Source organism: Planococcus citri, chromosome 1 (assembly GCF_950023065.1).
Source record: "Planococcus citri chromosome 1, ihPlaCitr1.1, whole genome shotgun sequence".
Classification (NCBI taxonomy): domain Eukaryota; kingdom Metazoa; phylum Arthropoda; class Insecta; order Hemiptera; family Pseudococcidae; genus Planococcus; species Planococcus citri.
In genome coordinates this window covers 88266752-88292090 of record NC_088677.1, presented here as the reverse complement: position 1 = coordinate 88292090, position 25339 = coordinate 88266752, and the positions used below count along the sequence as shown (strand labels likewise).

General features: G+C 35.7%; 2 protein-coding genes across 5 annotated transcripts in view; one reads left to right on the top strand and one right to left on the bottom strand.

Annotated features, from left to right (window-relative positions):
• The window catches only part of LOC135839925 (snake venom 5'-nucleotidase-like), a 37226-nt gene extending 29926 nt beyond the window's left edge, over nt 1-7300 (bottom strand). The window contains exon 1 of the mRNA XM_065356199.1: nt 6533-7300. Within this exon, the coding sequence (XP_065212271.1) occupies nt 6533-6877 (345 nt within the window). The 5' untranslated portion in view covers nt 6878-7300. The remainder of the gene's footprint in view (nt 1-6532) is intronic.
• rsh (radish) overlaps nt 1-25339 on the top strand; it is a 780520-nt gene that overhangs the window by 242440 nt on the left and 512741 nt on the right. The window lies entirely within an intron of this gene.

Genomic DNA, 25339 nt, shown 5'->3' with positions numbered 1-25339 from the left:
AATTGCATCAAAAGCACTGTTTTTCGCCAAAATTGGCTGAAAAGTTCTTTTTTCCCTGAAAATTTGCAAAAAGTATAATATTATCCACTTTTTTGCCAGAACTGCCAAAAAAGTTTTTTTTGCCAAAACTGCCAAAAAAAGTCCTTTTTTCCTTGAAAATTTCCAGATAGTATAATATTACTTTTTTGCCAAAAGTTCCGAAAAGGTCCAGTTTTTGGGAGGGGGGGAGAAAAATTGCATCAAAAGCACAGTTTTTTTTCCAAAATTGTCTGAAAAGTTCTTTTTTACTTGAAAATCTCCAGAAAGTATTATAGTTATTAGGTACTTTTTTGCTAAAACTGCCGAAAAAGTCTTGTTTTTTTATTTGGGGGAGGAGGGGAGGGAAATTGCATCAAAAGCACATTTTTTCCCGAAATTGCTTCAGATTCTATTTTTATCGTTAAATTTTCAAAAAGTTGATATTGCTACTTTTTTTCGAAAATTTTCAAAATAGAAGTCACATTTATAAATTGCCGGAGAAAGTCCTCGTTTTTTCGAGTAAGGGGGGGGGGGAATTGCTTCAAATAGTATATGTAGTTTTTTTGTCCAAAATCGTCAAAAAAAGTTCCATTTTTTGATAAAATTTTCTCAAACATTCTGTTTCATTGTCAAAATCAACTCAAGCCTTACTTTTTTTATTTCAATTGAGAAAAAGTTATGCATTCTTTGCCGAAATTCCCCAAAAAAGCCAAGTTTGTTTTCAAAATTATCAATACTTGTTTTTGTCTAAATTTCCATAAAGAAGTCGTGCTTATTGACTAAATCTTGAGCATTTCTTTTGTGATTTTTGTTTTTAATGCAAAAAATAGTGTTTTTGGGGGGAGGGGGACGGCCAAAATTTTCTCAAATGTTCTGTTTTTTGCCAAAATTACCACAAGGTCTTATTTTTTTGTCAAGAAGAAGTTTTACTTTTTTGCTAAAATTCCAAAAAAAAGTCCTGTTGAGGTTTTCAAAATTATCGACAAGTCGTACCAACTATTTTTTGCTGAAATTGCCAGAAACTGCTAATTTTTTTTTTAGTAGGTAAATTGCAGAGGAAGTTTACCATAGCTAAAAATATTCAAGAGTCCTGTTTTTTGGCAAAATTATTTGAAAAACTTCTGCTGCATGCCAAAACTATCTAGACGTGCTTCGATCTTTTCTGTCGGAATATTGAAAAAAATTGTTCTTTTTTCATAAAATAACGAAAGAAGTCCATTTTTCTGTTTTTTTTTTCAGTGACTTTTTTTGTTATTTTCCATTCATTTTTGAGATTTTTTTCTCGTTTTTTCAAGGACTTTTTAAAAACGAAAAATTTCAACTTTAATAAATTTTTGTTTTAATAAATTTTCAATCTTCCCTCTCTCAAATTGAAATATTTGAAACATTTTTTGCCGAACGTCCTGTTTTTTAATGCCTTAGCATGTCTTACCTTTTGAGCACCTTGTGTTTTTTCTTCACGTTATAAAGCTTTGGAATTTTTCGATTTTTTTTTTAAATTGACTCGAATTAATTTCCGTCTGCTTCCCCTCTCACCTTCTTCAAGTTGGAAGTTAGAAATTATTTTCTGCTAGAAGCATCGCGTTTTCCTCCAAATAGCCAAAAAGTCATGTTTCAACATGGATATTGGATAGGCAATGTTTTACGCCATGAATCGCTAAAATTGAGTCAAACTTTCAAAAATCACTTTCCGATATCTTAACAGGCATTTTTTTACGTTTTCAATCAAAAACTTTGAAATTTTTTCATCTCTCGTATTCTCTTTTTCTTCATGCAGAATTTTTAGTAAGTATTTTCCCCTCGTTTTCTCAAGATTTTTTCAAAGTTACTAAAATTGTGATCTGATGCCGCCCCCCCCCGAACTTTGATTCGGATAATAATTGAAAAGTTCTGCTTCAAAAGGGCTGGTATTTTGTCAAAGTGGCCAAAAAGTCCAGTTTTTGCTAAAATTGCGAAAAAAGTTTCATTTTTCCCCATGTTTTTAGTCATTTTTGAAATTTACCAGTCATTCTGACCTGATTTGTTATCAGTTTTTTTTTAAATTTGAGATTTTTCCCCTGGAGGAGGGGAAAGAAGGGTTTGATAGGATTTTCTTGGGTTGTGGTGGAGGGGGAAGTGAAAGTCAAATGAAGTGAGAGTCTTGCTGAATAGTCGTTGATTTAACCGACGAGTGTCCTGCGAAAGCAGAGAACCTTATAAACGAAATTATCGAAGGTGTCAATTACTATTGCTCGTTCAACGAAACATTTTTAGCATTTATCTGTACTATTACGGAGTGATATACGTCGTCGTACTATTAATAGAGCGTAAAAATTGATAAGAAATGATAAAAACTATCGAAAACGATGAAAGAGAAAAATTGAAGAGTAAAAAAAAAAAGCAGCACGAACGCAAGTGTACCGGAATTGCGATTTTGCGCCAGCAAATGACGTGGGAATTGGAACGTCCGTCGATTGATAGTAGAACACGATGAGAGAGCGAGAGGTGTAAATAGTGGAGGGGAATCGTTTCAGTGTAATTTCGATTAGCGCGAGGGCGAAGAACACGGACTGTTGCAATTTACACGAGGGACGAAAGTTTGATAAGCTTCGACTTGGTAGGGTGGTTTTTTTCCTTCTTCTTCTCATCTTGCAGCTCGCATCTCGAAAGCTATTAAGGAAAGTAAAAGCACGATGACGAACGGAGGGAGCCCGGAGGAAGAGTAAAGAAATGAAAAAAGTAGGTAATTTTACACCGTGTACGGATTTCAGAGAAGCAAAAAGCTGCGGCTAGTTTGAGCGAGCGAGCGCGCGGCGAAAAGACCGAATTAAAAATACGTTAAAAGGCGATGAAATCGAATTGCCAGAGGAGAAAAATATCTACTAAGGCGCCGTCGAGGGGTACAACAAACGGGGGTGAAAAAAAAGCGAACTTGGTTAAACTCGTATACCTACGTAGATGGGAGTTGCGGAATTGTGTTACGTAGTATTTAAGATGCGAGAAGCGAAGTAAAACAATCGGGCACGAAGATCTTCTTGGCTGTGCAAAAGTTGCTCGTATTCGACGAAGGGAGCGACGCGGGCGAGCTCGTTAAAAAGAAATCTAAAACCGTGTTAAGTAATAGCGAACCGTAGTTTTATTATCTTGTTTAGCTCGCTAACGTACATACAGATACTAGATGAAGATGGTACCTCTACCTACGCGAATATCAGCTGTATGAATTTTGATGATAGAGAGGAACAAATCAGATGCATGATGAGAGTTGGTAGATGAGGAGAAAGTGTGGTGCAGCAACCAGTTTAGTACGGATATGGCAATTGGAATAATTCCACCCCCTTCCGATCCTCTGGGACAACTTTTTTTTTAAAAAAAAAGGTCAGCAGAAATTGCGAATTTTGCTTTCCAACGTGGGACACACGTGAAATTTTTTCAACTGGGCGAAGCTAGATCGAAAAAGCATTTAGAAATTTATCATCAGCCAAGATTTAAAGATCTAAAGTGAGTTTTTCGATTTTTGGCGAATTTGTGAAAATAAGATTTAAGCCAAAAATGAGGAGAAAAAAATCAAAATTTTACCAAATGGACCTAGAAAGCTTAAATTTGGGGTATATCCTGTTTTCGGCCTTCCAAATCGATTGAAAACGGTTTCGAACTGTTTTAAGCAGTTCTGGAGCCTCCAGCAGATTTTTTAAAATTGAAATATCCACAAAATGTCATAAAATGAAGTTGGAAATCTAAAATTCACGCAGCGCTTCAACTTAAACACATTATCAAGTCAACTACTGGTAAGTTTGAGTCATATTGAAGCTTCCAGCGTCTATTTGAAAATTCTGGGAGCCTCCAGTAGATTTTTGAAACTCAGAATTTCCACAAAATTTCACGAAATTCTACAATACAAAATTTTATGAAAATTTCAATTTTCAAAAATTTGCTGGAGGCTCCATGAATTTTCGAAAAGTCGCTGGAGCCTCCAAAATAACTGGAACTCGCCTGCGGTCGACTTGATAGCGTGTTGAAATTGGTGTGCAGAGTAAACTTTGGATTTCCAGCTCTGTTTGGTGAAATTTTATGGAAATTTCGAGCATTGAAAAATCTGCTGGAGGCTCCAGTAATTTTCAAAAAGTTGCTGGAACCTCCAAAATAATTTTAACTTACCTGCAGTTGACTTGATAGCGTGAATTTCGATTTTTTTAAAAGTGAAAACTTCAAGTCTCAAAAATCTACTGGAGGCTCCAAGAATTTTCAAATAGTTGCTGGAACCTTCAAAATTACTTCAACTAAGCAGTAGTCGATTTAGTAGCGTGTTTGAGTTGGAGTGTAGCGTGCATTTTGGAATATTTTTCGGAAATTTCACGTTTCAAAAATTTGCTGGAGGCTCCAAGAATTTTTGAAAAGTTGCTGGAGCCTCCAAAATAACTTGAACTTGCCTGCAGTCGACTTGATAGCGTGTTGAAATTGGAGTGCAGAGTAAACTTTGGATTTCTAGCACTGCTTGGAGAAATTTTATGGAAATTTCGAGAATTGAAAAATCTGCTGGAGGCTCCAGTAATTGTCGAAAAGTTGCTGGAGCCTCCAAAATAACTTGAACTCGCCGGCAGTCGACTTGATAGCGTGTTGAAATTGGAGTGCAGAGTAAACTTTGGATTTCCAACTCTGTTTGGTGAAATTTTCTGAGCACTGAAAAATCTGCTGGAGGCTCCAGTGATTTTCAAAATGTTCCTGGACTCTTCAGAATGATTTGAAATCACCAGTAGTTGATTTAATAGCGTGTTTAAGTTGGAGCGCATGGAGCGTGAATTTTGGGGTATTTTTCGGAAATTTCAAGTTTCTAAATATCTGCTGGAGGGTCTTGGAATTTTCCAAAAGTCGCTGGAGCCTCCAAAATAACTTGAACTCACCTGCAGCTGACTTGATAGAGTGTTGAAATTAGAGTGCCGAGTAAACTTTCGATTTCCAGCTCTGTTCGGTGAAATTTTATGGAAATTTCGAGCATTGAAAAATCTACTGGAGGCTCCAGTAATTTTCAAAATGTTGCTGGACTGTTCAATATGACTTGAAATCACCGGTAGTTAATTTAATAGCGTGTTTAAGTTGGAGTGCATGGAGCGTGAATTTCGGGGTATTTTTCGGAAATTTCAAGTTTCAAAATATCTGCTGGAGGCTCTTGGAATTTAAAAAGTCGCTGGAGCTTCCAAAATAACTTGAAATCATCTGCAGCTGACTTGATAGTGTTGAAATTGGAGTTTAGAATAAACTTTGGATTTCCAGCTCTGTTTGGTGAAATTTTATGGAAATTTCGAGCATTGAAAAATTTTCTGGAGGGTCCAGTAATTTTCAAAAAGTTGCTGGATCCTTCAAAATGACTTGAAATCACCAGCAAGCTGGAGTGCAGCCTAATTTTTGGGGTATTTTTCGGAAATTCAAGTTTCAAAAATCTGCTGGAGGTTCCAGCAATTTTCAAAAAGTCGCTGGGCCCCTCAAAATGACTTGAAATCACCAGCAATCGACTTGATAGCGTGTAGATTTCCAGCTCTGTTTGGTGAAATTTTATGGAAATTTCGAGCGTTGAAAAATTTTTTGGAGGCTCCAGTAATTTTCAAAAAGTTGCTGGATTCTTCAAAATGACTTAAAATCATCACCAGTCGACTCAATAGCGTGTTCAAGTTAGAGTGCAGCCTGATTTTTGGGCTATTTTTCGGAAATTTCAGTTTCAAAAATCTGCTGGAGGCTCCAGTCATTTTCAAGAAGTTGCTGGACTTCAAAATGACTTGAAATCATCAGTAGTTGCTTTAATAGCGTGTTCGAGTTAGAGTGTAGCGTGAATTTTAGGGTAGTTTTCGGAAACTTCAAGTTTCAAAAATCTGCTGGAGGCTCCAGCAATTTTCAAAAAGGCGCTGGGCCCTTCAAAATGACTTAAAATCACCAGCAGTCGACTTGATAGCGTGTTTAAGTTGGAATGCAGCGTAAATTTCGAGATATTTTTAGGAAATTTCAAATTTCAAAAATCTGCTGGAGGCTGAAGAACTGCTCAAAACGGTTTGAAATCATTTCCAATCAATTTGGTTGGTCGAAAACAGGGTTCATCCCAAATCTCAGCTTTCTATGTTAATTTGGTAAAATTTTGATTTTTTTCTCATTTTTGATTTGAATTTCGATTTCAAAAATTGACCAAAAATCGAAAAATTCACTTTAACACTTGAAAGTTTTACCGATGATTAGATTTTTGCAAGCTCTTTCGATCTAGCTTAGTCCAGTTCAAAAAATTTCGTGCTAGTCCCATTTTGGAAAGCAAAATCTGCGATTGCTTCTGACCTGTCAATCAAAGGGACAGTCATTATATGAAAAAGGCCAACTTTTTTTGTCAGGTTTGCTTTAAAAATTTTCTTCAAGATGTCCCCTTTTAAGAAAAACTTGTCCCAGAGGATCGAAGGGGGGAGGGTGCAATTATTCTATTGTCATATGCCGAACTATAATTAGCATAATTTTATGCGCAGTCCTTAGATTGTATGCAAAGTTGTCTGTTGTCCAATCTTACCATTGCTTCGATCCCAACCAATGGTATGAGTGAGGAGACGACTTCGTCTTTCAGCATCGAATAGAACGACGTGCCTTGAAAAGTATCACCGGCGTTTAAGAACACAGAAGGGATACCTCGAGCCGTGGCTTCAGCACGTGCATCGTCTACAGCTTTCTTCAGCCGGGCAAACCCTCCGAAAACTGGTTCATCGGGCTTTTCTAACGGTTTCCCTTCTTCGTTCACTTCGTCGAATCGCGAATGCATATCGTTCGTGTGCAGCACGAGTATCTCGAAATCGCATTTCACCGGCCATACTACGACAACACTGATCAATACGATCAATAAATGCAACCGAGCAAACATTTTAATTTAACTCGCGCGAACACCAACAAAAAATGGAGAATTTTTTCAGCACGAACCACCGCGGCCGAATCTGTGTCCGAACTCTTTAAAACGCGCGAATGCGAAAAAAAAAATTCCAACGATGGACGGAGAAGTGGAAAAACTTGTCGGTCAAAGAAGAATTTTACGGCCGACGGCGGCGGCGACGATGCGACGACCTTGTGTCGCTGTGTTCGCGACGTTTATGGTGTGCGATTCTCTATTTTAAAAGCCAGACGTGGAAGCAGAGCGCGGTGTGGTGCATCTACGTCTATGATTTAATGTATCTAATGTGTAGTCTACAGTGTATCATCTAACTAACTGGTCAGATAACTAAGTATGTAGATTGTAGATGTACCACCAGATGTTCATAGTCTATGTGTTTTACATCATTGGTACGAAAAGCAATCAGTGGAATTAGCCAACGAAGATAATAAATACGAGTACGAGCTCGCGCACACTTTAGCAATATACCGTTTAAAATTACCCGGTTACTTTTTCCGATTAGTCTTCGCACTTCACCCTCCCCCCTCCCACCACCTGCATGCCTATCGCACGTTTTCGCGGCGCGGTAACTACTTCATCCCACTTGGTAATTGCTATAATCAGTTATTCATATTCCATAAACAAACAATTATCGAAACTTCGATAAAAAATTGAAACCAGTTAATAAGGCGGGGCGGCGAGGAGCAGTAATTTTTTTCTCAATGAACTTTCCATCCTAATAATAGACCACGAATTACAATTCATTTATTCAATTTATCCCACGTTATAATGATATATTTAGCATAATATAGGTAGCTATACAGTGTTGTACGTTGAGTTGATGGTAAACAAGTTGCGGAAAATTTTTGGAATCTGTTCAGATACTCTAAAATTACAGTATGATTCCATTTTTTCAAGTAATTTTAAATTCTTGTTTGTATCTGGACTTGGAACGTGATTAGGTAATCATTAATCAATAATTTGAGCTTTGAAAATGAAAAAAATGTGTTTTTTGTTCATTTTTTTGCTCTTGGGACCCGAGTGAGGTGACTCGAAAATTCACAATTCTTCATTTCTTCTGGACATTTATCTTTTTCATTTTCAAACAACCAATGTTGGTCAAAATTAGAAATCATTTTTTTCCGAATTTTCGGTAAAAAAAAAAAATAGGACATTTTTTGATATTTCAGCCGAAGTTGGGACTTTCTGGAATTTTTGACTGGAATGGAGTGCACTGGAGAGACCTTTATATTTTTTTTGGAAAATTTCAAGTAAACAACATTATTTTGGTTGTGAGAAATCAATTTTTCTACTCTTTAATTTTGGTGGAAGAAAAGAAAAGGGAAATGATGAGGACTGAGCGAAGCAAGGGGTAAAACTTTTGAGAATTTATAATTTTTTTTGGGGGGGGGGGGTGTGTTTGTAATTACTTGATTGTTACACCCGTCGTGTGAGATTTAAATCGAGTTGTTAAGGTCAAGTTTTTTAATTAGGTCTAAGAATTTTTTTATTTCGCAAGGGTCGTCTGGTATGAATAGGGATCATTCATCTATTTGTAGGAATAGTCTGTGCTGATGTAAGGAGGGACAGCGAAATAGTAAGTGTTGGACAGATATAAGTTCTGACGTGCAGAACTGGCATGTGGGTTTTGGGGTCTTTTCATAAAGGTGATTGCGCGGGTGATTTTTGTGTGGCCAATTCTCAATCTAGTTATAATGATTTCTTCCGAGTCTGTTTAGTTGAGATAGGTTTTTCCAAGGCTGAGTAGTTTTTTTGTGGTGAAAGAGCTTGTTTGATGTTTGGAGGGACCAAAAGTTTTACCATTTCTTAAGTGTGTTTTGGGTGAAGATAGATTTATGGTCGTCAGCTGTGATAATTGTGAAAGGAGAAAGAGTAGTGGCGGATTTTGCATTTTTATCTACAATTTCATTTACTGTGATTCCAACATGGCTGGGTACATACATAAACTGGATGGAGAAGTTTGAATTTTGTAAATCAAATAGAGTTTTATGGGTATTTTGAATTAGGGGGTGGTCAGAAAATAGATTTTGGATAGCAGTTAGTGAGCTGAGGGAGTCACTCTGAATTAAGAAAGACTTATTTTCTGATTCATAAGTGAATACCTATATCACGGAGGCAGTGGAAAATAGCTGCGAGTTCGGCAGTGTAGATTGAAGAGCAGTTATGGATTTTAAAATTTGAAATTTTATCATTAATAGAGTAGGCATACCCCGAATGAAGTGTTGGTATTTTCGATCCATCTGTAAAGCAGAGATTGAATTTTTTGTATTCTGATAAGAGTTCTAGATAGTTTTGTTTTATTACTAGTGGAAAGTGGCTATTTTTTGGGTAGTTGATAAGTTGTGTATTGACTTGAGGAGGCCTGAGACGAGCCAAGGGGATATGATATTGGTTGTTGGATGAGTGTTTTAGGATTGATTTGAAAATCGTTCAACATTGTGATGAAATTAGAAATGGGTCCTTCTATATGATCAAAATGTTGGGGGTTGGGCGGGTTAATTAAGTTTTGGAGTGGATGGGAAGGGTTGGTGGATGCGTTTGAGATGAATTTGTTTGTTACGAGAGTTCTTCTAAAATCTGGGGGTAATTCTGCTGCTTCACAATAAAGGCTATCTATTGGAGAGGAATAGAGGGCTCCTAAACAGATCCTTAGGGCTGAATTTTGAATTGTTTTTAGGATATTAGAAGTTTTATCTGAGATATTTGCAAAACATGGGCTTCCATGCTCAATTTGACTGCGAATTAGAGATTTATACAAGTGGAGTAGGAGTTTGCGAGATGGATTATACTCGGTGTTTTTGATTACTTTCAACAGATTTAGGCGTTTCATGATATCTGATTTTACTTTTAGGAAATGAGGAGTACAATTTAGTTTTCTATCAAAAGTTAAGCCAAGAAATTTAGTAGTGGTTTTGAATTCTAAAGAGTGCCCTTTGAAGTTGAGAATGGGATCTGGAGGAATCTTATTTTTTTTTTGGTGAAAAGTATACAGTGGGTTTTTGACTCAGAGAAGGTTAGACCATTAGAATCTGCCCATGATTCAATTTTTTCAAGGGTTTCTTGGATTACTTGAAGAGCTAGTTGAATATTATTTGAACGAAAGGAAATGTTTATATCATTAGCAGAGATTCTCAGAGAAATGGGTCTAGAAACAACATTGGAAATGTCATCAATCAAAAGTGTAAATAAGACTGTGCTAAGAACTGAACCTTGGGGGACTCCATTTTCAATTTCAAAAAATTTTGAGTATGTAATGTTAACTCTCACTCTAAAAGTACGGTTTGTTAAGAAATTCTGAATAAAGTAAGCCAAATGTCCTCTAATTCCAATGGAATGTAATTTTTGTAGAATTTTATAACGCCAGGCTTTATCAAATGCCTTTTCAAGATCAAAAAAGACTGAAAGAACACTTTCTTTATTCTGGAAGGCCGAACTAATTTCTTTTTGGAGACTGAAGAGGTGATCTAGGGTAGATCTTTTCTTTCTGAAACCACTTTGATAAGTGCTAAGAAGTAAAAATCCACGGTTTTTGAAAATTCTTTGATTAAATATTTTCCCAGCTTACACAATTTCCCTCTAACTTTTTTCTACCACATTTTTTCCAAAAACTCACAACTTTTGGCTTAATTTTTTTTCTTGACAGGTCCTCCTAATTGGCATGCCTTACTGTCATGATCAATCCAAGAATCAATATCGCAGAAATATATAGCACATACTAATATCTCCGGAATGTCATAATATTACTTAGAAAGTAGGAACTGATTGTATTATACTCGAACTTAGTAGTTCAAACAACGCTGAAAACCTCATCTCGATCGTCGTTTCAGGTTTAATCCAAACGCAGTCACCCAAACTCATTTTTAAACTACTCGTAGCATTAATCGAATAGGGTCTGGTCGACTTCAATTATCATTAACGGTGGCAATTAGCAAATTAAAACGGATCCTTTCCGAGATAAGCTTTCATTACTTCAGAAGCGCCGACATTTTTTTTTTTTTTTGTTCTTCAAAAACGGTACCATTACGTCTATATTTTTTTCTTTCGCGAAAATTCGTCTCTTTTTCCTCTTTCCCAGTGTTTTCTTTTCTTTTTTTTCTCTCTTTCAAAAGCGGTTACTGCGTCAGAACAATTTGTAGGTACTGATAAAGAAGAATTCCGTTTGGAAATATTGTATCCTAGTTCGTCGTACAGCTGGGGTAATGACCCCACCCTCACCACTCAATTCTCAAAATATACCAACAAGAAATCCGACAAATTGAAATTTTTTTTGTTTTTTTACCTTCTATGTAATTCTAAAATTTGGCTCATGTTCATTGGAAATATTTTTAAATATTTTTTACTCATTTTACATGATGAAAAAGTAGAACTTGTCCTCTTCCTAAAAAATGAAAAAAATTAATGAATATTTTCATGTTTTTTTTTTTTTTTTTTTTTTTTTAAATTCTAATCATTGGATTTGATCCATCTTCATCAGAAACTCGACCCCCCCCCCGTCACGTCCACGATGAAAAACTAGAACTGGATTCCTTCCTAGCTTTCTAAAAATAATTCGATCTGTTGAAAAATATGTATTATATTCATTGTCGTAGGTTATTTTGATTTTTCAAGTTTTATCGTACATATCTGAGTGAGTTGAACTAGCCAAGATTATTGCTTGGGAGACAGGCAGTTTGATTTTAATCTAAGAGATTGATTTCAAAAAACAAAATACTAATTTGTTCAATGTTTTTGATTTTTTCTTGACTATGTTGGTGGCTCAAAAATACCGAAAAATTGATAAAAAATGGTGAAAAAAATTGACAAATATTGGAGGGGGAAGGGGAATAAAATTTGATAAAACAAAGAAGCCTTTTAAGCAATTTTGTATTGTTTGACAATCTTTGATACTTTTTAGGCAGGTAAGGCAAAAATCAATGCTTTTTGGAAATTTTGGCAAAAAAATCATAAATTTCTGAATTCTGATCAATTTTGGCAAAGATTAGATCATTGATTATTTCATTAAAAAAATCACTTCCTGAGAATTTCGCCAAAAAGAAATTACAAGTTTTCGTCTTCTTAGCCAAATGTTTATTCCCCCTGACAATTTTGACAAAGAACAGGCATTTTTTTTTGACAATTTTTACAAAAGAAGTGGATTTTTGGGACATGACATGATTGTTTTGAAAATCTTAACAAAAATTAATTCCACTGGACAATTTTACCAAAAATGAACTTTTTTTTACAATTTTGACAAAGAACGGGATTTTTTTGACAATTTTGACCAAAACATGGGGTTTTTGAGAAATTTTGGCTATTTTGCCAAAAATTGACGCTTTTTGGTACTTTTTGACTTGTGCTTTTGGCAGAAAACAAAATCAGAATCTTATACTTTAGCTACTTAGTCAAAAAACGGTACTTTTGGAACAAAAAGTGGAATTTTTAAACAGTTAAGGCGATAATCGTTTCTTTATGGTGATTTGGGTGGGAGGGGGGTACAAAAAATGATGGAATATCAACTTTAGAAGTACCTATTCTGCTCACAGATGAAAAATTTTTAAGCACCTAGGTGATTTGTGTGTACAGACATCGATCTTACATTTTTTTTTGAAAGGGAACCAACAACCAACGTCATTTGAAGGACCAAGGGAGGATTTTTCTTGATACATTGAAACATTTTTTAAAAATTGCTACAGGCATCAATTTTTCTGTCTTTTTATCTTCCAAATTTTGGGGCTCTATATACAAGAAATCTAACATCATTTGGGTACCCAATGAAGGTTTTTTCATGAAAAGGGGGTTAGAACAATTTCTAATGTAGAAATGTGATATTTTTTAAAAATTTTCCTTAATTTTTATTCTTATTTTTTGTAATTTTTGCAACTGTGGGGAGGGGGGGTGGGGCAGCTGCGTCAATTTTTTTGTATTTTGTCATTTCTTCAACTGGTGGGATAAAAAGTATGGAATTATTTTCATCCGAGGTAACAACTTTTGGGGATTTGTCGTGAAAAATTCCAACTTTGCAAAATAATGTGTACAACCTCTAACCTACCCAATTTTAGAATGATCGGCATATCGTATTTGTATTGATGTGTATTGGTACTTTGAACCTTCGAACGTATGTAGTTTCTAATTTGATGATAATTTGCGTCGATCGAAAACGGTGAAATGCATTTACATAAATTAACTGTCGAGCTTTATTATTAAAAACGACTTGTTTGTGCGAATGCGAATACAACATTATGGTTGCGAATGTTACGACTACGCGAGAGTTTCTTTTATCAGCTGGATGCCACTTTACGTCATACAGAGTTTTACATTATATGCGTTCGGGTACTCGTACATATTTGCAACAGTGATTACTTTTTATTTTATTTTTTCATGTTTTCTGGTTCAAGTTCAAATTCAAGTTCATCTCGTACAGTAACGGTTCATTCGTTTTATGGCGGTTTTGAGATTAACGAGTTGCGTTGCTAGGAATATACGCGGCGCAGTGTTGCGTTTCTCTAATTGTATAACTTTGAGGTGGTCCTTCAATGAACGGTGATGTTGTCGAAGTACCTATATAAACGATGAGACCGAATCATACGTATAAATGCAAATAGCATGACCACAATTAGCCGATGGTGTGGCAAAGCCGTATGCTACAATTGAAATGGCTCATAATTTATACTCATGTATACGAGGAGTATGTACGTGTCAAGTGTAACCGATTCTATGTATATGTACAAGTACTAAAACTATCATCGATGTGACGTAATTTTTAATTCGTTTCGCCCTTCGTGCATATTCGCGTACCATTGACGGTCGGCCAAGTTCGCAGTTATCAATGGCATTGCTAGAACTGAACTTTTCTTCCTTGTTATCTATTAATTCATGCGTAAAGAAAGGTCGGTAAAGGTGTACGGAGCTAATAGCTGGTTTGCTATTATTGCAACCTAGCTGCATATTGTGAAGTTGGTTAAAAATTCAAAAAATTCATTTTAGTAATTTCATTTTGATTCTGACATGTTTTCTGTGAAATTAGGGTTTACATTTCGCATATGTGTACAGTGTATCCTCATTCCTCAGTCCTCACACTCGTCTAATAATATCTAATATCACGTGTAGCTCTATCCTCAACTCCCACTCAATCTCTTTTCTCCCTTGATTTGAGGTTGGAGATGTTGAATGGTTGACATGACGCTATTGCAAATGCAGGTATAGCTACATACAAATACACGATGATATTTGCTGAAAAAATTACTTCACTTTCGTTGAAGTATGTATTATTATACCGAGCTACTCTCAACGCCATAGAAACATTTCCCTCTCCGTTCCCCTGTTCACTATTCGTTGTTCGCGATGAAAAACGTTTTCATTCTTGAACAGCTCTTTTTACATCGTTTCGTACCGAATGAATTATATAAATGTTAACGCCAGCTTTCGGTATACCTTTACGAGGACTCGTATTGTACTTGTACTCGCGTTTCCGAACAGTTACCGCTTTTCATTTCAGATTATTCGACTAACATATTAAATCTCATTCTGAATGTTTATATTTTTCATTTTGCGATACCATACCTACCTGGTAAGTGTAGGTGCTCAAATTGTAGCAAAGAGTTGACTACATATTATAGAGAAGTTGTACAATGACCTTTGAGTTTCGTTGGTGGTGTTGATGTTGATATCAATGTTGCTATACGTCTACTTATTTGGTGTTTTTTCTGGTGACATTTATTGGAGTTTTCATTGCGAAGTAGTTTATGATACAAAATTCCACTGTACCTACCATGTGTGCAGAATTCAAGGTGTCTAACGGTCCTGAAAGTCTTGCAGTTGTCCTGCTTTTTAATCACTTTTCATTAAAAAACCCTGCTTTTTCAAAATCAGATTTCAAATTTTCAAATTTTTATTTATATTTTTTCAGGAATTTTGAAGAAAAAAATTGTAGAAAAATAGTCCGTTTGTTGACTTTTAAAACTTTATTTGGCCCTTGCTTCGCTCTTTTTTTCCAAATAAAAAACTTATTGTTCAATGTTCAAATTTGCAATTTCAGCAAAAATTGCGAGTTCATTAAAAAAAGGCAAGTCTAGCAAATTTGGCATGGAATTTTTTTCTACCACAGATCCCACCAGAACAAGCGAGTTTTGTACCAGGAAGAGGCACAAGAGAGCAAATCCTAAATTTTTTGCCAAGTGATTGAAAAAGCAAAAGAATCCAACAGTCTAGTGTACATGTGCTTCGATTGATTATGAGAAGGCATTTGACAATATTAAGTGGAAGACCCTGTGGCAAAACCTCAAAAAGCTCAGTGCACCAGCACACCTAGTACTCTTACACAATTGAATCCTTTCTTGGATAATCAAGGTTTACTTGAAGTTGGTGGAAGATTACAAGAATCAAATTACCTTTTGATGAAAAGCATCCACTTTTGTTGAAAACTCCTTGCGCAGAGCCGTTGTTTACAAATGAAGGTATTTCGTTGCTCAGGTGGTAGATCCAAAAACTTATTGCACTTTTGAATATAATGATCTGTCAATATTAATACAGTTGTGTTCGTGGTGGTGTTGTGCCATCCGTAACTGTTGCAACAAAGCGTCTTCCACCAGCCACAACATTTGGTGATGATTGATGGTTAGGTGTCAAAGCTCTTTCAGACGCATCAGCTCTTTGATTCGTGTAATTTAGAAATTCGCCAAACGTATGAAACTTTTTTGAATTGGAGCTTTCTTTTTCCCAGTCTTTTCGTAGTTGATATCTACAGAATTTTTTCAATGAAGATGGAAAACAAAATTTGACTAACAGAATCAAAGTTGGGTTCATTCTGGTTTTCTTCAATGATTGATGAAAGCGCAGCGTAATGTTGTTGATAATTCACAATTAATGTTTTCAACGTAACTTTTTTGTGATCCATCAGCAAGTGTACATTGAGAGATTTCAAATGCGCCGACAACTGCTTTTTTGGATCATTGTAATGCGACAAGATGATGTTCCACACCTTTTCATTATTCCATTTGGAGATGGTTAAATTTTTAATTAAATCGCGTGCTTCTTCTTTTAATAGAGTTGACAAATAACCGTGTTTTCTCTTAGGTGGAACCTTGGTGTTATTGTGGATGTTCTTTATGTAGACATTTTGGAAATTTAGCCAATCTTTATCATCTCCATTAAATTCGGGTATATTGAGGTTTGGTAATTTTAAATCTTCAAGATGGTCATGTTTTTTCTGAATTAGCGAATTTCTTATATTTTGATATTCTGCATTGAAGTTAGATCAATCATCAAATATCTTCAATGTTATCATCTTTACCAGACTGTGTTAATAAATTTCTGGTGACCTCATCAAATTTGATTTTGAAGTTGTGTATGTGCGATTGTGCGTAGTTCCGCATCGATGATTTCTGGTATTGGTACTCATATAACTGAACCAATGCCAAGATTTTGAAGATTGCTGAGCAAGATGTTCAATACGTTTCTATTATTTGTGTTTGTTGAAGTCAAAGTCAAGGAGCTGCTTGTACCATCATCGTCGGTTAAAATGTCAAAGATTGCTGAGCAAGATGTTCAATACGTTTCTATTATTTGTGTTTGTTGAAGTCAAAGTCAAGGAGCTGCTTGTACCATCATCGTCGGTTAAAATGTCATTATTGAGAAAGACATCATTATTGTCATCATTAGTAGGATTGCTGTATCTGTCCGCAGATTTGGACATTGCAACTGATTTTATCTGGTTCATAGAGGACCATGAAAATATTGATAACTTTGTGGACTGCATAATAAGATTTATTCTATAAGAATACAGAGTAACTTCCTAATGCACCTTTATACATCATTTTATAAAATTGCTTAAAAATATGCAAGTATATAAATAACATGTATATCACATCTTAACCACACCTAGTCAATCTCATGAAAAGGTTGTATGAGGAATTGAGGACAATGTGGCGCAGGTGAGAGTAAAAGGAGAGCTCATCAATCATTTCCATGCTGCAAAAGGAATGAGACAAGAGTGCATACTCAGTCCGATTTTCTTCAATGCATATGTAGAATGGGTAATGAGAATGGCCCTAGAGAATTGGGAAAAAGAAGTCACAATTGGAGGAAAGAAAATATCAAACCTATTTGGACCGGTCTCTCACAAAGAGGGTGCTAGTGAACAGATTGGGCTTTTCTTATCAGCGTTTACAAAAGTGTTAATTCCAAGGGTTAAAACTGGAAAAATGATTTGATTTACATAATTTTTACGATTATTATTGCATACTTAATGCATATTAATTATGTTGGTATCATATTTTCATTTTTAACTCATAAAACTAAAATTTTGGTGTAGAATATGATTGATAAGAAAAGCCTCATCTGAAAAAGCTAGCAAAATGGGCACACTAGCGCCCTCTTTGTGAGTGACTGGTCCAAATGGCATGCAGATATCACCATCTTGCTTGCAGAGGCATCAGATGAGCTGAGGGAAATGATCCAGATGATAGAAAAGGCCAGCAATGAGGCAGGTCTGAAAGTCTACAAAGATAAAACTAAAGTAATGATTATCAATAGGAAGCTCATGAACAGACCTGAAATTTTGGAGATTGATGGCATTGATGGTAGTACAGGACTTTGTGTACCTTGGTTCATTGATAACAAATCAGGGAGGTTCATCTGGAGAAATCAGGAGAAGGTTGGCCATAGCAAAGACAGCGGTGGGAAAGCTCAATCAGTTCTGGAAAAGCCACGACATCACGAAGGTAAAAAAACTCAGAATTGTAAAAACGCTAGTCTTTTCCATCTTCTTGTATGCGTTAGAATGCTGGACAGTATATGCAAGGCAGATCAAGACAAAATCGATGCATTTGAAATGTACTGCTACACATGCATGCTAAGGATATTGTGGATCCAGAAAAGAACAAACACATCAATTCTCAAACAATTGGGAGTAAAGGAGAGACTTAGCACACTCATCAAGAGACGGATATTACGCTATTTCAGACATATTGTGAGACCAGACAACCTGGAAAAGCTAACAGGCCAAGGCCACATAGAAGGCAAGAAGTGAAGGGAAAGATGAAGTAAAATATGATTTTTTTAGTTTTTATTTATTTATTTTGATCAAGTTGATATCAAAAGACCTTATACAGGATGATTGGTGGAATGTTATGACCTCAGTCTAACAACCAATTATGTGCTATCATTATTATCATTCGCTGTGATCAACCGAATCATTTAGCAGAAAACTTCTTTGGGGTTCACTATATTTCTGCGCACCCTTTACCTTATATTTTGAATACAGGAGTAGGTAAACCTATTCTATATATTTGAAACTAAAAATGAAGTAGATCCCTGCCGTCGACCGTATATAGTGGACGAAGAATTCAAATCGCAGGAAATGACGGCCACATTTTGTCATTTTTTCACCGTTGAATTTATTCGTCCATTATATACGGTCGACGATCCTTGCAAACTTTTTCGGTGAATAATCAACTTTTCGTGATGATTAAGATGTTAGTAGAAATGAGCTATAGGTAAAACAATCATTCACGAACGGTTGAAATTTAAGTTGCGAAAAACATTCAATGATTTACTCGTACTTTACTTAAGCCTACGAACAACGTGTTTGACTGTTCGAGACGTGTATTTTTTAATGAAGCGTAAAGAAAAGGCTGAATTGAAATGAATTCTCTTACTTGCTCGCAAGGGAATCATCTTCGAGGTAACCTTACCAGTAAATTTTATTCGTACTTGGTTGGTGGATGGTACAGCGAATGTGTTTAAAATTGTGCGAACGTATATATGGCGCGTTATTTGCCAAGCTTCTCTCGGTTGCGAAATAGAAAAGGCTCAGTTATTCGATCGTTATACGGTTAATTTGATTCATTAACGGAATACCTCGCGGCGTGAATTTAAAGACGAGACGTATCGTACGTACATATGTGCCATTCTGTGTATAGCTCTAGGTACGAGTACTATACGAGTACCTTAGTGTATTTTATTATAAACGTACCTTACCTACCTACACTGTGCAAACTGGAAGTACACCGTTGTGTAGTTGATATACAGCCTCGTTGTGTTTTCTCGTCCTTCCGTCCTTTCTCCATTCACGCTGAAAAGCTGAAATGGTATGAAAATGGCTGACATATCGTTCATCGTCATTTGCAAAGGCACACCGCGCCGCTTCGACTTCGAATGTCGTTGTTCTAAAATTATCAAGTGTACGAATATAGGTAGAGGTACTCGCTAGCTGTACAAATACGTCGTATATATATTTGTGTATAGACGTTTTAGTGTTGTGAATAGTACAAGTATAAGTGTGTTATGTATAAATTATGGTATGCGTTTGGTTTGAAATATCATAGGATATTGTACGTACCTACTCGTACTCGTATATACGTTGACACGATCGTATAATGTATTGTGTTTGTGTTTAGAGAAGTTGAGATACTTACTTATTATTGTAGCTGCGTAACGTATGCATACACTGACGTTTATGTGGATTTGACATTTGAACTAGAAAATTTTTGATAACCAAGTGACACATTTTCGTTGCCGAATTCGTACGAGTATGAAATGTGATAAAAGTCTATTAGATATTTGTAAGCTTTGTATTGTTCTTATATGTTTAAATTATACGCCAGTACCAAGAAGGCTTCGAAACTCATAAGAGTGGTTTTTTTTTTGAGTTGAAAATAACCAGAAAAAATTCAGGGCCACAAGACCGAAAGCAGGTTGACCTGTGGGGTCTCAATGTTGGGTAATTTTCAAATAAAAACTGCGTTTTTTGTTACCGAAACTCCTTAATTGCGAAAAAAATTTCTGAGACGTCCTTAAAAAAGTGCATTTTGAGTTTTTACGTTCCTTAGAACCATTTTAGGCTCCATTTGAGATCATTATTACTCCCTAACAAGGAGGTCAAAAGTTGTTTTGATTTTCCAACTTTTGAGCTCCCGCAGGCAACCAAAAGTGGTCTCGAATCGAGGTGGAAATTGCTCGGTGGTATGTAAAAACTCGAGTTGTATCTTCTTGGGACCATTTCAGAAATTTTACCCTGCGATTAGAGTGTTCAAGTTTGAAAAATGCCCTTTTTTCGATAATTATTCAACTTTAAGGTCCCATTAACTCTGCTCCACTTTGGTCTTGAGGCCCAGATTTTTCCCCTTGGATTTTCAGCTTCAGAGGCGCCACCCTTGAATACGTACCTACTTTTTTTCGCTGAGATTCGAGTTCCTTTCATGTTGATTGTTTAATAATGAATTGATCAAGTCACACGACTGCTTGAATTTATTTTTGTACTGGCTTCGTTCACCGTCCATTAATGGAGTGATTATGTGCTGGTTAAAATAAAAATATTACTGTTAGCATATTGCGTATTTACGTCTATACGAAATAATAAAGTAGCTGCAAAACGATCGACGCAGCTTGGTACGTAAAATTTCTACCCAAAGGGAGATATTGTATAATGGGGATGGGGAAGAAGAGAACTGTTTTGAATTTCTCATAAGGGTAAAAAACTGTTTTTAATTGGTAATTTAGCGATGAAGCTAGCAGCTAGCCATTACTTATTCTACATCGTATACAGTGGAATATTTTCTCATTTAAGGAAGAAAGGATGCGAAGTAATAGTAAAATGAAGTAATAATGTTTTTAGAATAGAAGTAGGTAAGTATGTGTGTGTCGATGAATTTAAATACGTACGCGATATTAAAATTTGCATACCTAGCATAAATTTAACTTTTGTAAAATTTTTCCTCCGAATAAAATTTTCATTCTTTTGTAATGTACCGCCTAAATTTTCAAATGTTTGAAATATGTATCTGTTCGGGTAGGCTGATGGGATTTTTTTTCTTGTTCAATTAGGCGGGTATTTACATTTCGCTACGAAATTTACGAATGCTTTTGAAAAGAAGATGAAACGCGCGTGTAGGTTTTTCAAACGATTGTTTGAAATATCAAAAGTAGGTACAGAGAAAGTTTGGAAATAATATTATAGTTATGAATTTTGTAAAATTGCTAAAATTACGAATTTTATTTAGGTATTGGGGTTCCTTTGTGTACTCGAGCAAAGATAGATTACTAAATTTGTTTAAAATTGTCGGTGAAAAGTTTGAAAAAGCGTTGAAATTGATGGTAACTCGATTTTCTGTAGGGTAGGTAAGGTAGGAGGATATCGTCTTCGATTCGTTAAAATAATATTTCAATTTGTTTTCTCCGATTGGAAATCGAATTTTATGGAAAGTACGTTGGTGATCATTGAAAAATCTGTGTTGAAAACGTAATTTCAATCCTCCTTATCATGAAAAATGGATGTTAACAATAGTAATATTGTGAACTTTCTGATCGAAAACAAAGTGTGATAGTCTGTGGAGAACTTAGGGTAATTTTCTGGTAGTTTCTTGGGTAAATTATTGGTAATTTTTTGGTAAATTACTGGTAATTTTCTGGTCAATTATTGGTAATTCTTGTGTGAAATACTAGTCATTCCTAAATAAATTATTGGTAATTTTTTGGTGAATTTCTGGTAATTTTTTTGGTAAATTTCTGGTAATTTCTTGGTTAATTACTGGTAATTTTTGGTAAATTAATGTTGGTTTTTTTGATAAATTACTGGTGATTTTTTGGTAAATTTCTGGTAATTTTTTGGTGAATTTACTAGTGATTTTTCAGTAAAATATTGGTAAATTTTTTGTAAATTGTTGGTAAATCTTGGGTAAAATACAAGCATTTCTTGGGTAAATCACTGGAAATTCTAAAACAAATTTTTGGTAATTTTTTGGTTAATTACTGGTAATTTTCTGGTAAATTTCTGGTAGTTTTTTTGGTAAATTATTGGTAGGTAATTCTTGTGTAAAATACTGGTCATTCCTAAATAGATTTTTGGTAACTTGTTGGTGAATTTCTGGTAACTTTTTGGTAAATTTTTGTTAATTTTTTGGTAAATTTCTAGTAGTTTGCTGGTTAATTACTGGTAATTTTTGGTAAATTACTGGCAATTTTTTTTTGCTAAATTACTGGTTTTTTTCTCTTGTCTGGTCTGCAATACTAAGTATCTAAATTCCCTTATTGTCCCAATACTCGAGGAACTTCATCCACTAGTCATCAATTGTTCAGTCCAGTTTGTCTGCATTGAAGTCACCATATAAGCAACACCTGAAAAGCTGTCTGTCATCTTGTACCTCGCCACATTCACACAGATCGTCATCAGCCAAGTGCCATCTGTGTAGGTTGGATTTTGGGCGTGTTGTTCCACTTCTAATTCTGTTCAGCGTTTTCCATGGAGGCTGTACTTCAGTTGGTTGCCTTGGGGCAATGATTCGCTCATCGTATTGCTACTTGATGCTGTGTTCCAGATTTGACAGCGTTCAACTTCGACAGGAGCACTCAATTCATTCACTGTTCTCAGGAAACTGTGTCTAGATTTTAGTCTGCTCTCTTGTAATTCATTGTAGCCATGCATGGGGTGTAGGGGGTTGAGTGTTGCTTTAGTTTTTTCTGCACGCACTTCTGGTAGTGCAATCCCTGTGAGACAATGCAGAGCTGTGAGTGGAGTTGGTCTGAGGCATCCTGTCACCAATTGGCAGGCTTCATTCAAAGGCACATCTACTTTTTTAGCATGTGCTGATCATCCCCCATGCTGGGCAAGCATATTCTGCAACTGAGTAACACAGCGCTAGTGCTGATGTGCGCACGACCAGTGGTTTAGCTCCACATCTACTACCTACCAGCTTTCGGATCGGATTTTGTTCTAGCAGCCACTTTCATTTTAGTTTTTTCACAGTGTTGCCAGTAGTTGAGTGATCTATCCATGTCACTCCTAGATATTTGGGGTGGTCATTGTGATTCAGTGCAGTGTTTCCCCATTAGATGTTGAGCTGTCTCTTGGCCTCACAGTTTTGCAGGTGGAACAAACAAGTTTCTGTCTTGGATGGATTTGATCTGAGGTGGTTGGCTTTATAGTATTCGTCAAGCTCTTCTGTTGCCTGATTCAGTGTGTCTTCCACCTCTACAAATGTGCCACACTGTGCTATGAGCACCAAGTTGTCTGCATAAAGGAAGCGATGTGCAGGTCCTCCAATTGGTTAGTCATTGGTGTAGATATTAAAAAGGATGGGTGACAGGACACTTCCCTGCGGTAAGCCATTCTTTTGCCTTCTCCAAGTGCTGTTCTTTCCATCTAAAGTCACATAGAACCTCTGGTTTTTAAGCAGTGTTGTGATGATTTCTGTAAATTTGAAGGGCGGTTTTCCAAAAGTGGATAAGTCAACTTTTTTGAAAATTGAGTTTTTCACGCCATTGTGTTCTATAGGTCGTATCTCACCTATTTAATGCCTAACCTACCCAAAATACCTATTTATCTACGCACAATCCAGCTTTTCTGTAAGTTGCGGATTGCAATCATTTTTCCAAAACACAATAAGTCATGATTACTTCGTTTTCGTTACTTTTATAGCCAAAATAGAGCTGAGAATATGGTTTTTTTAATAGATAGTACTGTAATAGGTACTTAATTTTCGTTTTTATTTTATTGCCAAAATCCAGATACATTTTTTTAAAATGATAGTGCTGCAGATAAATACTTAATTTTTGTCAATTTTATCGCCAAAATGGAGGTAAAAAATTTTTTTTTCAATCAAAAAACTTTTTTTTGTAAATTTATTGCCAAAATAGTGGTAAGATATTTTTTAAATCAAAAATCTTTTTTTTCAATTTATAGTGTTGTAATAGGTACTTAATTTTTGTTTAAAATACGGGTAAAATTTTTTGTAATCAATTTTTTTGGTCATATACTTTTGTATTGTGAATTAGAGTTGACTTACATCGATTTGCAACACTGGTTCTATCGTATAAATGAAAACGTGAAAAATTGTTTTTCCAAAAGGCGATAAGTCAGTTTACTTTTTCTGCCGCAGAAGCGCTGCAAACTTGAGTTACACCACGAAACCAACATGTATGTGTTGAGGTAGATCCAATACAACATGCAGGATAGGTGGCATACTCCAAGTGCATCGCGCCTTGGAATGGGCACTAAAAACATCATTTATCTCGAAATCATAATTTTTGACTTATCGCTTTTTGGAAAACCGCCTTTAATTTGTAGTCCCTGGTCAGTTCATAAATCTCGTACCGAAGTAACCGATGGCACACTGTGTCAAATGCTGCAGTGAGGTCCACAAACACAGCACCAGTGACCTTGCGCTGTTCAAAACCATCATCAATGTGCTGTGTTAAACTCAGGACCTGACCAGTACAAGATTTCCCAGGTCTGAAACCTGCCTGCTGACTGATTAGGTTCTTGTCAATATGCTCAGCTACTCGATTTAGGACCACTCGCTGAAATATCTTATATAGGTGACATATTAACGATATAGGGCGGTAACTTTTAGGGTCATTTAGGTCTTTGCCTGGCTTCTGGATAGCAATGACATGGGCCTGTCTCAATGATCGATGTATTTTTGATGTTTCTACACAGGTGTTGTACAATTCCTGGATCCATGTGACAGTGTTTGGCCCAAAATGCTTTATCTGCTCCACATACATTTTATCAACACCTGCTGCTTTTTGATTTTTGGCTGAGCGTATAGCTGCTGTGCCCTTAGAGTATGTGAATGGTGATGACAAGTTATTCCTTTCCTCTGCTTGATTATGAATAATTTTCTTGCTTTTAATTCTACCATTTGTCTTTCCATTTATGAGCAACTGATGAGCAATCTGGTTTGCTGTTGTTTGAGTGAAACTACTTGCTTGACTTTTTTTTCCATTCAGTGGTAATTTTTTGGTGAATGTACTAGTAATTTTTTGGTAAAATATTGGTAATTTTTTGGTAAATTATTGGTAATTCTTGGGTAAAACACTAGCAATTCTTCGGTAAATCTCTGGCAATTCTTGAATAAATTATTGGTAATTTTTTGGTAAATTACTGGTAACTCTTTGGTAATTGACTATAGCCAGGTGTTAGGCACTATCAAAATTTTAATCAGACTGATGGAACATAAGACGTCCAATCTTAAATTTTTATAAAGTGGTACCTACTTTGAAAATTTATTTTTGATTTGTAATTTTATTTTGAATTTTGTTGAAGACCAAAAAATTGAATGTAGTGCCATGCCAGACATTTTTTGACGGTTTTTGTACAAAAAGGTAAAAAAACAAAAAAAAATAAGTTGAAACTATATTTTTTTTTACTTTTTCGAAATATTTCCAACTTTGAAAAAAAATTATACGATAAGGAACCAATTTCGAGCGTTTTTAGTAGCGTAATCATTGAAATGGTTCAAATTCTTCAAACTTTGTAGAGATCAGCCAATCATGGGTCATTTAACGCGAAACATGAACGTAGGTCCACGTGTCATGCTGCCGTTTGTTCTGCTAGTTCGGCTTTTTCAACTGCAGCAGCCAGAAAACGTAAATAATTCGAAATGGCTGAGTCTAAACGAGGTAGGTATATTAACCGTAAGGTACAGTTAAATTGAGCTGTACTTATGCCATATACGAGACGAT